The following is a 15,711-nucleotide window of genomic DNA, read 5'->3' on the forward strand; positions in this document are numbered from 1 at the left end:
GCTCACTGAATCCTTGTCTGGCATGCTATGCTGTCCTGGGTCATTGGAGCTTCTTTACGTAGGAAATCGTCACTAATCCCATTGAGAAACACTACCATAACGGTGATGTTGTCCCTGGAACCCGCGCTTAGAGCGGCGCGTACAAGCTTGCGGCTGACGTGCTCGGCTGCGCTGTCGTAGAAGCTCTGGGCGCCTGATTGCCTGTCACTGTCATGACCACCTCTGCAGCTTTCCGCTTCCTTCTCTCTGTCAGGTTCAGGATTAGTCTTCTCTGGTGGAAACACTTCCCCATTTTCGTGATTATGATTGGGATATTCTGAATGTTTGAAATCTGACAAACCATTTGAATCTGTGGTCAACACACATTCTTTAGTTTCCAGCTTACACTCAAACAACACACGGATGTGCCCTTCCGACGCGGTCGTGCTGGGTGCCCTGACCGGAAAAAGCAGAGGCTTTATGTCTGGTTGAGGTTTGTTTTGCATGGTGGAATCGTGTGTGTCTTTATACATCTGGAATTCTGTTATTGTCAGTGCAATGACTTCCTTTTTATCCAAAACTTCCCAAAGTCCATTAGTAGCTAAGATAAGGAATTGACACAAATCATCCACAGGGACAGAAATAGTTTGAGGTACTGGGATAAAAAATTTTTTCAGTCTGAGATTTCCATGAAATCCAAGTCCTCGAGTGATTTCTATTTCTCCTTCTAGGAGCCCGTATGGTTCATTTGAAGTAATCACTGCTCCATTCTGAAGCACTCTTCTTCTTTCATTTGTGTTTCGTGTAGTGTGTTCTTTGGTCAGACAAAAACCTTTTCCATTTCTGCATAAGACTGCTTGCACATTGCCTAAAAAGTTATTTAAGAAAAGAAGTTATCCCAAAGACTTGACAGACATTTGATCAAAGTACCCAGTTTAGTAGTTGTATGTTTCAGTGCTAGGAAAGCACAGGCCATGTGGAAGTGCCTCTTTGGAACATGTGCAATTGTAATCCAGTTCATCGTGACCTAGATTTCAAACTAGGAAACCAGTTTTTTCTATGTTGTTAAACAACTTTCAATTTAGAAAATGCAAGACTACTTCAGAAAGTACATGAGATGGGATTTAGGGCAAAAATTCATAATTTTTGTTGTGTATTTTCTGTGAACTTTTGAGGTTTATTTGTATTGTACTTAATATGAAATACAGATGATAACATCTACATTAATTTCAATGTTTAATTAATAAACTAGCTCTGAATACATTAGTGAATTGTTGAACTTTCCTTTGTGGCCAGCAGCATATTTAAACAACTTTCTCGATATAGGATTTTTTTTTTTTTTTTTTAAGATTTATTTTTATTATTTTTTATTGGAAAGGCGGATATACAGAGAGGAGAGACAGAGAGGAAGATCTTCCATCCGATGATTCACTCCCCAAGTGAGCCGCAACGGGCCGATACTATGCCGATCCGAAGCCAGGAGCCTCTTCCGGGTTTCCCACGCGGGTGCAGGGTCCCAAAGCTTTGGGCCGTCCTCAACTGCTTTCCCAGGCCACAGGCAGGGAGCTGGAAGGGAAGCGGGGCTGCCGGGATTAGAACCGGCGCCCATATGGGATCCCGGGCGTGCAAGGCGAGGACTTAACCACTTGCGCCACCGCGCCGGGCCCTGTTTTTTTTTTTTAACTCAGAAGACCTGAAAGTATTTAGTTCATGGTGTAGAAATATGTAATTGTTCTGAGATGGAGTTAGTAATGTTTGAAGGTAATCTTTGAAAAATAAAATTCTTGGCACCAGCATGATAGCCTGGTAGCTAAATCCTCACATTGCAAGCACCAGTATCCCGTTTAGGTGCCAGTTCCTGTACCAGCTGCTTCACTTGCCGTCCAGCTCCCTGCTTTGGCCTAGGAAAGCAGAGGCCAGCCGAAGCCTCGCAACCCTGCAGCACGTGGGATATGTGGAAGAAGCTCTTTCAGCTTCAGATGAGTTCAGATTTGGCCATTGCGGCCACTTGGGGAGTGAATCAGTGGATGGAAGATCTCTCCTCTTCCTGTATATCTGCCTTTCCAATTTAAAAAATTAATATTTTTATTTGGAAGACAAATTTTTACCTAACAGACGGAGAAAGGTCTTCCTTCTGCTAACTCACTGAATGACCACAACAATGAGCTGAGTTGATCTGATACCAGGAATTTCTTTCTTGGGTGCAGCAGGTTCCCAAGGACTTGGGACTGTCCTCTGCTGCTTTCTCAGGTCATAGCAGGGAGCTGGATTGGAAGTAGAGCAGCCAGGACACCAACCGGTGGCCAAATGAGATGGTGCTGCAGGCTAATGAAATGCCTGTTACACCACTGTAAAGGCCCCATCCACATTCTATTTCAATAATAAATTGAATAGCTAAGCAAAATGTCAACAAGGAAATAGAATATTTGCATTCTCTAAAATAGCTTGTACTGACTGATATTGCTAAACTGTATAAACAATACCGTAATGATGACACTTCACAATGTTCATAGAAAAGAATAATTAGTGGAATTGAAAGGGCAGCTGAGGAAACGCTCCAGTGACAATGTCCCCACAGAGATTGAAATGTGAGCAGGAATATATACACAGATGGCCACCTTCACAAGAGTTAACAAAGCCAGCTGAAAGATCAGAGTGCCTTGTCATATCCCTAAGGAACGAGTCTGGCATTGTGTCACAGCAAGTTGAGCTGCCATCTGCAACACCAGCATCCCGTGCACCTGGCAAAGCAACAGACAGCCCATGTGGCTGAACCCCTGCCACTCACAAGGCAAGCTGGGTGGAGTTCCTGGTTCCTGGTTTTGCCCTGGACTAGCTTGGCCATTGCAACCATTTGGGAGTTGAAACAGCCCATGGAAGACCTTTCCGTTTCTTCTATATTAAACAAATACATATATTTAAAAGAACAGCTGCCTCAGCCCACCTCCCCCAACTCTAAGGAGAGTGGCACCAGGATGCCTTGTGCATGGAAGAGAGGAGACTGGAAACCAAACTGATCCCTATCCGGCACTCTGCCCTGGCATGTCCACTGACGTGTAGGGGGAGAATTTAAACTCCCATTGCCAGCAGCCTCTCCATCTCCTACCCCAATAACGTGCAAAAAGTGAAACTGCAGAGAAGCCGGAACAGGAAGCTTAGGAGCAAGCCTGTGGGTTGGGCCTAGCCGCAGCACCTGATAAGAGTCCAAGGGCCACCTCCGCAGTGGACAGACAATCCATCCATAGCATGATAAGCTTTGGTCCTATGCCCAGGCTGCACTGGTCTTAGTGGGCTCAGCCCTCTGGATATGATCTAGCATTGTAGAATTCGTGGACATGGGATAAGAAGTCTGAACCCAAGGAAAAGCCTTTTAAGGATGGACTATCCCTTTTCAGACACTAACCCAGATCATATCGAGTTCAACAAATCCATTGTACACTTGGGACAGAGCTGTGTCTGGGAAGTATTCTTGGTCTGATCAGTAAATACAGATCACAGGGCCGGGGCAAACTGCAGCTTAGGGTGCTATGTCTTGCTGAAACACCAAATGTATCCATAGAACATCCACAAATACAGATCTCTGACTAATGCTTCAAAAACCAAAGGATCTTGTACACCAACAAGAATTGAGAACTTCCAGGGAGGGACCGCATTGTGACATAGAGGGTACGGCATTCTGTGTGAGCACCAGCTTGGGTCCAGGCTGCTCTACTTCGGATCCAAGCTCCCTGCTAATGGCCTAAGGAAAGCATTGTGAGATGGCCCAGATGTCTGGGTCCCTGACACCAGGTGGAAGACCCAGATGAAGCCCCTGGCTCACGGTTTCAGCCTAGCCCAGCCTGGGTCACGGAGGCTACCTAGAGCGTGAATGAGAGGATGCAGAATTCTTTCTCTGCCTCTCCCTCTCTCTGTAACTCTGAATTTTGAATAAATGAACAAATATATCTTCGAAAAAATGCAAAAAGAACTTTCAGAGAACTATAACCTTAATCACAGAGCAAAATCAGGTGCCAAAAACCAATCGTCTAGGAAACGAAACTGCCAAATTCTTAGATGAAGATTTCCAGGTAGCTGTTTTAAGGAAATAGCAAAATTCAAGAAAACAGAGAATTCAATCTGAGAGAGATTGGTTTGAAAGAGGGAAGTCATTAAACAGAACCAAGAAAGAGCTTTTCAATTGAAAAGTGAAATTCAAAATGTGAGTTAGGGGGCCTGTGCATGGCCCAGTGGGCTGACCCTCCACCCTCAAGCACCAGCATCCCATATGGGGACTGGTTCGTGTTTGGACTTCGATGCTTCCTACCCAGCTCCCTGTTTTGGACCTGGGAAAGCAGTGGAGTATGACCCAAAGCCTTGGAACCCTACACTCACGTGAGAGACCCAGAGGAGGCTCAGCTACTGCCACTGCAGTTATTTAGGGAGTAAACCAGGGGACGCAACATCATTCTAACTCACTATAACTCTGCCTTTCCAATAAAAATAATTCTTAGCCAAAAAATTCTAAAAGGGAAAAAAAGCAAAAGACCTCAACTAGATGCTATTTACAAGAAACTCAGTTCCCCTCTAAGATCACATGTAAACTAACAGAGTGATATTTGCTACTCCATGCAAATAGGAACTAGAGCAATGCGGAAGTGATCCTGCTTGTGTGAGATAAGACAGAATTCAAAGAAAAAGCAGTAAAAAGCGATCAAAGACATCATTATATGATGATAAAGAGTTTTAATATTTCAAGAGGAAACAACATCTATAAATATATATATACCCAATTGGCACACTCAAGTATATTTAGAAATGTATATTTTTTAAATATTTATTTTTATTGGAAAGGCAGATATAGAGAGGAAAATCTTCCGACCGATGATTCACTCCCCCAAGTAACCTGTGCCAATCCGAAGCCAGGAGCCTGGAGCCTCTTCCGGGTCTCCCACACAGGTGCAGGGTCTGGCACGATGGCTCAATTGACTAATCCTTCACCTTGCAAGCACCTTTCCAAGTGTTCATGTTCTCAATGTAAATTCAGTGTTAGCAATATCAAGACACTGTTAGATTAAGAGAGTTCTTAGGGCCCGGCATGATAGCGTAGTGGTCTGTCACTTTCTGTATATCTCTCTGCCTTTCAAATAAAATAAATTGAAAAATTGCAAATGGCAAGGCGTTATACAGTGCTATTCAATGTACGTACCAGTGTTGGCAACGTGTAACACTCCGGAAACTACCTGTGGCATCATCTGAGAAGGGGAGCTGTCAGCCAGTTTATCATGGTAGCTGGTTCCTTTCCAACTCCTTTTCACGGGAGGATTCTTAATGCTGCCCTCCAGTATACAGGTCACGGCAGAACAGCCGCTCCATTGAACCCTGGACACCTCATTCCTGCCAAGACGTAAAAGCCTATCCATTCTCCAAAATGCTTTTGCGAAGGCTTTGTGTATGTTCTCATAGTCGCTCTTCAGCCCTCTGGTCCTTTTGTGAGCGGAAGAGAAGAGCTCCTCAAGGGCTGTGTATTCTTTCCTAAACACGGTATGAAAGGAATGGATCATTTTTTGCTGCTCTTGTGTCATCTGATAGGAAGGATCAAAGTTGGACAGCTGATGGAGAAACAAAACTGGGAGTTCTGTGGCTGCCAAGTCTGCTGCTGCGGCACCATGACATCCATCAAACAACCCAAAAAAACACACATTGGGCTTCTTGCCAAAATTATTCAGCACAGTGAATTTGTCATTCATGTCATGTCTCCATGTAAAATTCATGTCTTCACAAATAGCTACTCCTTTGATTAATAGATGGCAGACTTTGTGAGAGGTTGTGGAGCTCCTGTCTGTGCTCTCCAAGATCCTGTAGTATCCTGGAATTCGTTTCTTCCTAAGTAGCTCAAAAGCATCATTGATTATCTGTAGCATTTTCTCACTGAACATAAAAGAGGACATCACTTTAGAAATTATAAACTGTCTGTGACTAGCAATCATGGAGAACCGTGGCATCTTTCCACCCATCCACTGGAAGCCTAAAGTAGCCAGAGCCACATGTTGCTTTTTATGACCAAAAACATCCAGTATGTCAATCTCCTGCTTGCACGTGGAACAGGGGAATGTGACCACGTGGTTGGAGGCCGACTGCTCCTCGGCATCTTTATTCCTTTTTGAGAGTTTGGCTTTTTTCTTTTTAGAAGACCTTTTCCTGAGCGAAAGACTCACATCTGAATCAAATATTGATTTCCTTAAATTCCACTTCCTTTGTTTCCAAAACACTCTGCAAAGAGGATAAAAAAAATAATAATTACACACCAGGAGTAATACAATAAAAATTTCTATAAAAGGGCTCTTCAAATTACAACTTCCTTTGACCACTTACAACTTTACATAGGCCCAGAAGTCAATATTCTAATCTTCCTTTCCATGATTGGACCCCAAAACACATACTGAATATGGAACAGGTCATGCCAAAACCAAGCAGAAGAACAGAAAGAAGTGCTGGTCAGGACGTGATTTTCAAAAACTGTATGGAAGAGGCATGGGCTGAAGGCAGGAGAGGAACTGGATGACAAGAGCAGGTCCTTTTTGTGAAATCCTTTCTCTGAGAAGCAGTTAGCACAGTCCACAGCCCAGGGGACCATTTTTATTTCTTTTCTGAGCAATCTCTAATGCATGAAATCTTTCCCAGGGATCATGAACAAAAAGAAACCTGAGACAGAGAATGTGCTAGGGACCAGCGCGGCTGCTTAGCAAACTAATCCTCCTCACGTGGTGCTGGCATCCCTAGGGACACCAGTTTATGTCCCGGCTGGTCTACCTCGGGATGCAGCTTTTTGATTAAGGTTTGGAAAATAACAGAGATAGCCCATGTCCTTGGGACCCTGCACTCACGTGCCAGACACAGAAGAAGCTCCTGGCTCCCAGCTTGAAACTGACACAGCTTTGGTCATTGTGACCATTTGTGGAGTAACCCAATGGATGGAAGATCTCTGTCTCTCCCTCTATCTCTCTTTTTATAATTCTGACTTTCAAATAAAACAGATTAAAAATAATAATGATAGTGGTTTAGCTTTGAAGTATTTGAAAAATTGAAGAAAAAAGAATAAATATTTGTGAAAACGACCTTTGGAAAACTAGTCAACTTCAAGTCAATTCATATGTAAATTATACTTGATATTGCTATATTTTAATATATTAGACGTCATGCAAGATAGGGTCCATACCAGTAAGAATATCTGAAGTCTCCATGGACTTAAAACATCCCAGATACAGAAGTGGCCTTTAAGAATCTTGGTGGTGTTAAGACATGAGCCTATTTAGTAACAGTGTGATGATGAGGATGATGATGATAAAGGGAGTTTGAGCATTAACACCCATGCAATGTGGAATCATTTTATTTTTACATTCAGCACAAAGTATACAAGATGGAAACTGGAAGAAAGTTCTTTCTGTGACCACATCCCCTTTCAACTTACAAATTCTGGTTCCAGTAATAATTAAACACTATCTATCTTTCCAGATCTATCAAGATCTTTTGCAGAAAACATACGTGGACTCACACATTTTGCATATATTTTAGAATTGACCATTTTCAGTCTTTGCTACACCATGCAGCTATCCATCTTATATATCATATACATCATATAGCTCCATGTACATGGATATATAAAGATTGGTACACATGCGCACACACGTACATATTGTGAACAATGTAGGCTGGAATTTGGATTTTTTAAAATGCCCTCATATAATGACCACTTTAATTTGATGACATTTTAATTCGTCCTAATAGCTTGTTTCTTATCTGTAAAATGCACAGAGTTGTTTATATCAAATGCTATAAATAGCAAAGTACATAGCACACACAGGATATGCATGCTGTGTGAGAAGTGCACGTAGTTACTGGCATGAGGTAAACAAAGTATGATGTTCAATGCAACACAAAGAAGAAAAAAGAACATCAGTGGAAGAGGATCATAATTTTATAATTGTATAGTATGCATTTATTAATATGTTTTGGTAAGTTATATATTAAGACAGCTATAATCATGTTATATGGGTCCTGGCACAATAGCCTAGCAACTAAAGTCCTCGCCTTGCATGCACCAGGATCCCATATAGCTGCCGGTTCTAATCCAGGTGACCCTGCTTCCCATCCAGCTCCCTGCCTGTGGCCTGGGAAAGCAATCAAGGACGGCCCAAAGCCTTGGGACCCTGCACCTGCGTGGGAGACCCAGAAGCTCCTGGCTTTGGATTGGCATAGCTGAGGCCGTTGTGGTCACTTACGGAGTGAATCATCGGATGGAAGATCTTCACTCTGCCTTTAGAGTAAATAAGTACATCTTTTAAAAAATAAATTATCAAGTACTTATTGACTATTTGTTGAAAAAAAGAGAGTACTGTACCTTAGAGCGCTGTTTATTTCCATGTTAACTTGCAGACGCCAGTTGTCTTTGCTCTTGCTTTAACCCCTTCCCAGCTCCTGTCCTGCCAGCTTGAGTGGTGATGGTGGTGATGGCAGGACCCCATGCCCAGATGGCACAGCTCCCCATGTGCAGTGTCCACACACTCCCCCGGAACCTTCGTCATGGTTCGCTTTATGATTCAGAAGACTGTGAAGCAATAAAGGCATAGGTAATGAAAACCAGGCTGACATACTCTAGAATTTTCTTTCACCATCAACTTGGTTAGGCTGAAAACTCCATTTCCCCAAATCTCTTTTCCTGTACTGCTCCACATTAAAGTTGGCCAAGTGGGAATCTGGATGGAATTTGGGGAGACATTGTATCTGGATGCTGTCATCACCCCACGGCTTCACCCAAAAAGGTAGACACATCTAGCAGGCTTCAACTTGCCTTTGCCACGCTGGCCTTCTGGGAACCAGAAGCAGTCCCAGGCCTGCCAACAGGCAACTCCCTGAGGATCCACAGGGCAAACACTTCTATACTTTTACATCTTTTGCTTTAAAGTCACACTTCTGCAGTGAAATCCCTGATTTCTCAGACTGAGATTTTATTGATCCTCTTTTTTTTTTTTAAGATTTATTTATTTTTATTGGAAAATCAGATATGCAAAGAGGAGGAGAGAAAGAGAGGAAGATCTTCCAACCACTGGTGCACTACCCAAGTGGCTGTAACAGCTGAAGCTGAGCCAGTCTGAAGCCAGGAGCCAGCCTGAAGCCAGGAGCCAGGGGTTTCTTCTGGGTCTCTCACATGGGTACAGGATCCCAAAGCTTTGGGCCATCCTTGACTACTTTCCTAGGCCACAAGCAGGGAGCTGGATGGGAAGCAGAGAGCTGGGATTAGAACCAGTGCCCATATGGGATCCTGGCATGTGCAAGGTGAGGATTGTAACTGCTATGCTATCACGCCGGGCCCCAGATGAGGTTCTTCCCCCTCCATTCTCACACTAACCCCCCCCTCCAACTTAACCTCTGCAGGATCTGTGATCTAACCAGGGAGTGTGTGAGTCAGTTGTTGATGACAGTGTCCATATGGCATGCCCAGATGTGCATGGGGAATATGGCAGTCTATTGGAGCCTGAAGAAGACAGTAGAGGATGGAAGGCAGAACAAACTGGACAACTCTCCCAGCCAAGCATTGACAGCAAGTATCTGGGCAACTGGAGACTCTAGGGTGGACTATGTCAGCCAATGGACTTTGGCAGGACTTCCTCAGCCTTGGAGCAATGCAATCAACAGCATTTCAGAGCTATCAAAGCCACCTAAGCAGCTCTCCCGGAGCATGCTCCACAATGGGGGAACCCTGGGATGACATCAGGTGGCTGCCTCCTAACCCCGGGCACTGATGCAGTTAGGATGCTGGGTGTGACTTCTCCCCTTCTCTCCCTCCTTCCCTCAGAAACAGGAAGAAGAAAAAGAAAATTGGGACCAAATCGGCTCATCCACTTTTCCCTGTTCCTTAACCCTTCCCACCCTAACCAGTGGTCCACACGGGCATGTGTGCTTCTCAACTATGTAAACTTCATCAAAAAGAAAATTTTTTAAATGTGAAAAGATGAAGGAAAAAATTAGGCCATTAGCTATTGTGAGATAATTTATTAAAGATAAAACATTTATTTTTAAAGATTTATTATTATTATTATTTTTTATTGGAAAGGCGGATATACAGAGAGGAGAGACAGAGAGGAAGATCTACCATCTGATGATTTACTCCCCAAGTGAGCGCAATGGCCGATGCTATGCCGGTCCGAAGCCAGGAGCCTCTTCCGGGTCTCCCATGCGGGTGCAGGGTCCCAAAGCTTTGGGCCGTCCTCGACTGCCTTCCCGGGCCACAGGCAGGGAGCTGGAAGGGAAGCGGGGCTGCCGGGGTTAGAACCGGCGGCCATAAGGGATCCCGGGCGTGCAAGGCGAGGACCTTAACCACTTGCGCCACCGCGCTGGGCCCAAAGATAAAACATTTCTTAAAGAAAAAAATGCATATCAAGAAAACTACCAAGAGCATGAAAGAAAATATGAAGAAATGCAGAGACATGCCTTGTTCTTGGAGTTCAAAGCTTAATACTGCAGAGATGTCAACCCCAAAGGGAGGAAAATAAACCCAGCCTAGAGAAAAGACATTTTCAGGCCATCGCATGACAATCCTCTTGTCCATAGTACATAAAAATACAGATATATAAAATAATGGAAAGACGAGTGTTCCTTAAGAGGCACAAAACTCGAGATTCACGAAATACGATTAATTAAACAATGAATGAAAACTGACTACACCTTACTTATAACTGGGAAGATGCGGGTTTAAATCATGCTGAGGGAATTTCTGCCACCCGCACCGATGGCAGGTGCATTGAGTCAGATCATCGCAGTGTGGGTGAGGATGGGAAGCCGTGAGAACTACCAGGCATCTCACAAACGACGGAGAAATATTGCTGCAATCATTTTAGAAAGCAACGTACAAGCATGTGGCAGATGCGAACATGACTTCATTGGAGAATTGCAAACTGCAGCAATAAGATAGCATTACACATCTTTTGGAACAGCTGATCCCAAACATGTTCAACGGCAATGCCGGTGCAAGTATGCGGAACCCCAGGGAAGCCCCGCTCATTGCTGGTGATCATGCCCAATGGAACAGTCACTGCGAGAATGTTTGGTGCTGTCTTAACAGTTGTGCTCCTTACTTTTTTTGGCGCATGAGTTGAAAACGTAATTCACACAAAAACCTGTACAAAAATGTTTACTCATAATTGCCAAAACTTGGGAAAATCTAAGAAGTTCCTATGTAGGTGAATTTATATACGCTGGGATACACATACACTATTATTCAGTGAAACATATACATGCAGTATTATTCAATGATGAGAAAAATTATTTGTAAAGCCACAAAAATATGTGAAAGAACATTAAATGCACATCAACAAGTAAGAGGACCAATCTAAAAAGGCTACACGTATATGATTCCGAGTATGGAACATTCTGGAAAAGGCTGTCCTGTGGAGACAATAAAATGATTAGTGGCTTCCAGAATTTCAGGGTAATTTTTAGGGCACTGAAAACGCTTCTAGATGGCACTGTAAAAGCAGATACTTGCTGATGAGAGTACAAGACGACAGAGTCACTTCGGAATTCTGTTTGGCAGCTTACTGCCCCAGAAAAGTGAATTAAAAAGCACCCCCAAATTTGAACTACAGACTTTATACTGAGACAGGAAGTAGTGTTATGGCATGCTAGGCATGCTGCCATCCCCTATGGACATAAGGAGCATCAAGATGGCAGCCTTGGGTGCAGACATGTTCGGGATGAATCGTTAGGGTAAAGCACAGAGAGCAGATCACAGGAAACGATAGGGGTCAGGCAGCCCACGGGGGGTACCTGGAGATCCCCTGGACAGAAGGAAGAGGCAGAGAAGGTGGAGAGGTGTTACAGGGAACAGAAAACCCACCAGTTGCCAGGGAGCTGTATTCCGGACTCCAGCTACAACCAGGGATCCAGCAGCAGCCACAGATGGACTCTTGGGGCAGCCAGGTGGGAGCGTAGGTTCGCACAGGAGCTTGCGAGGTGAAGGCAGGCTGGGATCGGCCAATCCTGAACCAGTGGATGGAAATTTGGCCCAGCAACGAACGGAAAGGGAGCGGTGAACTCTGCAGGGAAGACCAGTGGCAGGTCAGAGCTCGCAGCACAGGGGTCCAACACTGGAGTGGGCATGTTTCCAGCTAGTCACGCTGGGCTGATCCCACGCGGAGACAGTGCCAGCTTCGTGTGCTGCAGGATCTGTGTGGTCCCTGCATCAGAAAGCCAGCAGCCCCAGCTCCCTGGCAGTGCCCCACCGGGCGCCGTCTTGTGTGTCTAGACAAGATCAGCACCACTGACAAAGTACTTATCTGGGACAGTTGGCGGCTTCCTAATCCAGGTCACTGATTAGACATAAAAATCGGCTAGCAGACCTGTAGGTAATACATCTTAGAAATCTGCACTAAGGAGAAGAATCCGCCAACCAAAGTTGCAATGTCAAAAGTTAAAAGAAAGCTGGCGGTGGATGTAAGCGCTTTGCCCACAATGTTTCACATCTGTAACGAGGTGTCAATAACCCATTCTACAGATGAGAATGCTACATCTCTGGAACGTGTATTAACTGGGCTGCACTACATGGCAGATTGGGAATCAACCCGAGCAGTGTTGATCTATAAGCAGGTGATTTTTCGTTACTTCAGGAACGTGGAAAAAATACATGTATTTTGGACAAACAGGCAAATCAGTGGCTCACTTTCCTGGGAAGTTGATTTCATGTGATTTGAACCTCTGATGTTCAAACACATCCATAAGTCTCATTTTCAGTCTTCTTTTTTGCTTTTGGCTGCTATAATAACATTTTTGGCTTCTCATCCTCCCGAGGTCAGGACAAACAAACAATACGCAGATCAATGGAATGTTGGTAAGACTGGGCAGTCGTGAATATGAACCTGACCGGTAGGCTGCCCTGTTTAATTTAAAGCTCCCTGTCGAATTCAGGTTTCCTAAGTGTTTCGTAAGGAAGATGGCAAACGTCAAGGTGGTGGGCACCAGCCTGGCAGAAGAGAATATTTGGTGTTACTTGGGCATATTTTGTATTCCTTTCGGAACTGTCTTCTTGGGCAGCACAGAGAGTCTGGCACAGGCTGTTACCATCTGAGGACTTCAGGGCCCTGTGACAGGGAGAAGGGAGTGGGTGGTTTACTGACAGTTCTTACAAACCCCCCTGTCTGTATTGAATGGCAGAAACACACAGAGCAAACACACAGCGCATGGCAGGAAAGAGCAGAGCCCAGCTCCATTCATCCCCCCGGGCCCAGGACCAAGTGCTTCTATTCTGCTCGGAGGAACTGCCTCCGCGGCCAGCTGCGCCTCTCTGCCTGGGCAAGTCACCTGCCTGCCTGCTGAGAAGGAAGGAAGGAAGGAACATGGAACAATGAAGCCCTTGTCAAAAGCCAAGTATTTTCGTGGTCTTTTATTTATTTATTTCTCTCTTAGTTTAATTTCTAATTGTGTTACTCATCTGCTTAAAACCTTTCAATAGCTCATCTCTCTCTCTCTTTTTTTATTAGAATAAACGTTCCAAGTCCTGATGTGATGAAAAGGCTCCGGAGGGCCTGCCAAAGCCTGGCATCTCAGTGCCCCCGATTCCCCACTCTTCCATTCTTTGAAATCCCCTGATCCAGTCTCCTTCGTGGGTGGCAAGGACCCAGTTTCTGCTCATCTTTGTTTTGTACGTGTTGTTCTCGCGACCTTGAAAGCTTTCCCTTGCACTGCCAACCAGTTAATTCTAACTCACTTTTCATCTTTCAGTTAAAATCAAACTCCCACAAGCTGGACTTCGGTATCTTCAGAAAGCTGTTGCCCAGTTCCTCATACAAACTTTCTACTCCGTATCAAGTGCACCACTGAGGAGGCGTGGCCTATGGTGACGTTGCTTGGGATGTGTTTGTGTGTGACAGTGGAGGTTCCGTAGGCCTCAGTCAGCTTCCCGCTGGCCCTTTAAACCTCGCTCTCAAGGCGTGGTTTGTCTGCTATGTAGCGTAAGTTTCATGAATATTCTCCAAATAAACTAAAGAGGCAACCAAAGAAGTGTTTAAGCGGTTAAATCACATGTTGATCAGTTTAGGGTTTGTTTTTTTTCTTTTTATTCAAGAGACAAACACAAGGAGAGAGAGAGAGAGAGCGTGCTTCCATTGGCTGGTTCACTCAACGAGTCAGGACTAGGCTTGGCTAAAGCCAGACAAAGCTCCAATCCAGGAGTCCCAGGTGAGTATCAGGAACCCATTCACCCAAAGGATCGACCCTACTTCAAAGATGTTCATTAGCGGGAAGCTGTACCTGGAGCCACAGCTGGGCTAACTCATGCACTGCAATAACAGCATGTGAGCGGGCTACCTACTAGGGCGAACATCTGCCTTCCAAGTATTTAGTTGTTAGTGAGCGAGTAAGGAATATTCTGATGTTTTTCCCTTCTCCTCAGTTCTTAGCACTCTCTTAGTTCAAAAGCCCGTGTTCTAGGAACCAGCATGTCGTCCAGCGCAATGGAAGGAGAGTATAGTGGCAGAATCTCCCAGACTCTCTGCTGAGACCTTGGCAACCAAGTGTTCCAACCTTTTCTTTAGAAGGCTCATTTATGGGCCCGGCACGGTAGCCTAGTGGCTAAAGTCCTCATCTTGCATGCACCGGGATCCCTTATGGACATAGTTCCATCAACTTGCTCATTTCCCACATGATTCCTGTGGCCAGATGTGGACCAGGCTGAAACCAGGGTCCTGGAACACCATCCAAGTTTTCCACACGATAGTTGGGATCCAAGACTTGGACCACTTTCCAGTGCTTTCCCAGGCGTGTGAGCTTAGTATCCTCTTAGAAATAGCATAGTGCCTGGTGCGGTGGCCTAGTGGCTAAAGTCCTCATCTGGAATGCACCAGGATCCCATATGGGCACCGGTTCTAATCTGGCTTTCTGTCTCTCCTCTTTTCTAGCTATAACTGACATTGCAATAGAAATAAATGGATCTTAAAAAAAATAGCACAATTGTCTTTGGCTGAATGTGAAAATGTTAAGAACCTTCCATGTAAGTTACTTAACTTTCTGAGCCTCAATTTGAGTCTAAAATGAAGAGAACAGCTTCTTGTGTCGTGGTAAAAGTCACACAGGCTCCTGCGCAAGAAACGTTTATCACAGCACTTGGCACGCGGTGCAGCCTCCAAACTGCTTTTTTTTTTTTTTTTTGGTGACTGCTATAACAAATTTGACTTTCTCCTAAGTAACTCCAGAAACTGAGTTCCAGCTGTGAAAACATCCCAAGGTAGGTGTTTGAAGAACTTTCCAAGGGTGTGAATGTGACCAGCAGTGCTAATAATTTCCTGAATCATTCCTTTGCTTGTGCTGAGCGCCGGCGATATTGTAAGTCCCAATGTCCCACAGGGGTTAAGCTCCCTTCCTCATCCCCGCCTTTCTAAATGCCTGGGACTGCACAGCCAACGACCTGTGTCAGAATCCTGCAGAGCAGCAGGTGGCTTATGGGACGGGGCGCCTACCGAATGCTTCTCAGTTAGCTCAACCAGATTCCTCTAGCATCTATCAGTTCTGCAGACTCTGGCCTTCCCAATTTTAGACCCGTTGTCATAAGGCAACTAAATTCCAAACAGAATATGTATGTTTGTGGTTGGAGTGTAAAGGATGCGAGAAGGATCAGAGGAACTCGTTTAATCTCATGTCTGTCAAGTTAAACCCAGGGAGAATGTGGGTGGCAGAAGGGGGCCCCTATTACTTACTGAAATGCGC

The 15,711-nt window shown here is 44.7% G+C and overlaps 1 protein-coding gene across 1 annotated transcript; it reads right to left on the reverse strand.

Moving 5' to 3' along the window:
- Window positions 1–2: 2 nt before the first annotated feature.
- On the reverse strand, window positions 3–8,537 carry PP2D1 (protein phosphatase 2C like domain containing 1). The gene is made up of 3 exons (XM_041003865.1): window positions 8,357–8,537; window positions 5,165–6,228; window positions 3–847 (listed from the first exon to the last, which is right to left on the reverse strand). Exons 1-3 carry the CDS (start codon window positions 8,377–8,379, stop codon window positions 3–5), a joined length of 1,932 nt encoding a protein of 643 aa, XP_040859799.1. The 5' UTR covers window positions 8,380–8,537.
- Window positions 8,538–15,711: the final 7,174 nt, after the last annotated feature.

Source organism: Ochotona curzoniae, unplaced genomic scaffold (genome assembly GCF_017591425.1).
Source record: "Ochotona curzoniae isolate NIBS_2020 unplaced genomic scaffold, NIBS_Ocur_1.0 contig_1302, whole genome shotgun sequence".
Lineage (NCBI taxonomy): Eukaryota > Metazoa > Chordata > Mammalia > Lagomorpha > Ochotonidae > Ochotona > Ochotona curzoniae.

Excerpts from the sequence above, each read along its gene's own strand:
- PP2D1 (XM_041003865.1), bottom strand. The coding sequence starts at position 8,379 with ATGGAAATAAACAGCGCTCTAAG. Across the intron at positions 6,229-8,356 it reads GAAATAAACAGCGCTCTAAG|AGTGTTTTGGAAACAAAGGA; the intron begins GTACAGTACTCT and ends TCCTCTTTGCAG. Across the intron at positions 848-5,164 it reads GTTACACGTTGCCAACACTG|GCAATGTGCAAGCAGTCTTA; the intron begins GTACGTACATTG and ends ATAACTTTTTAG.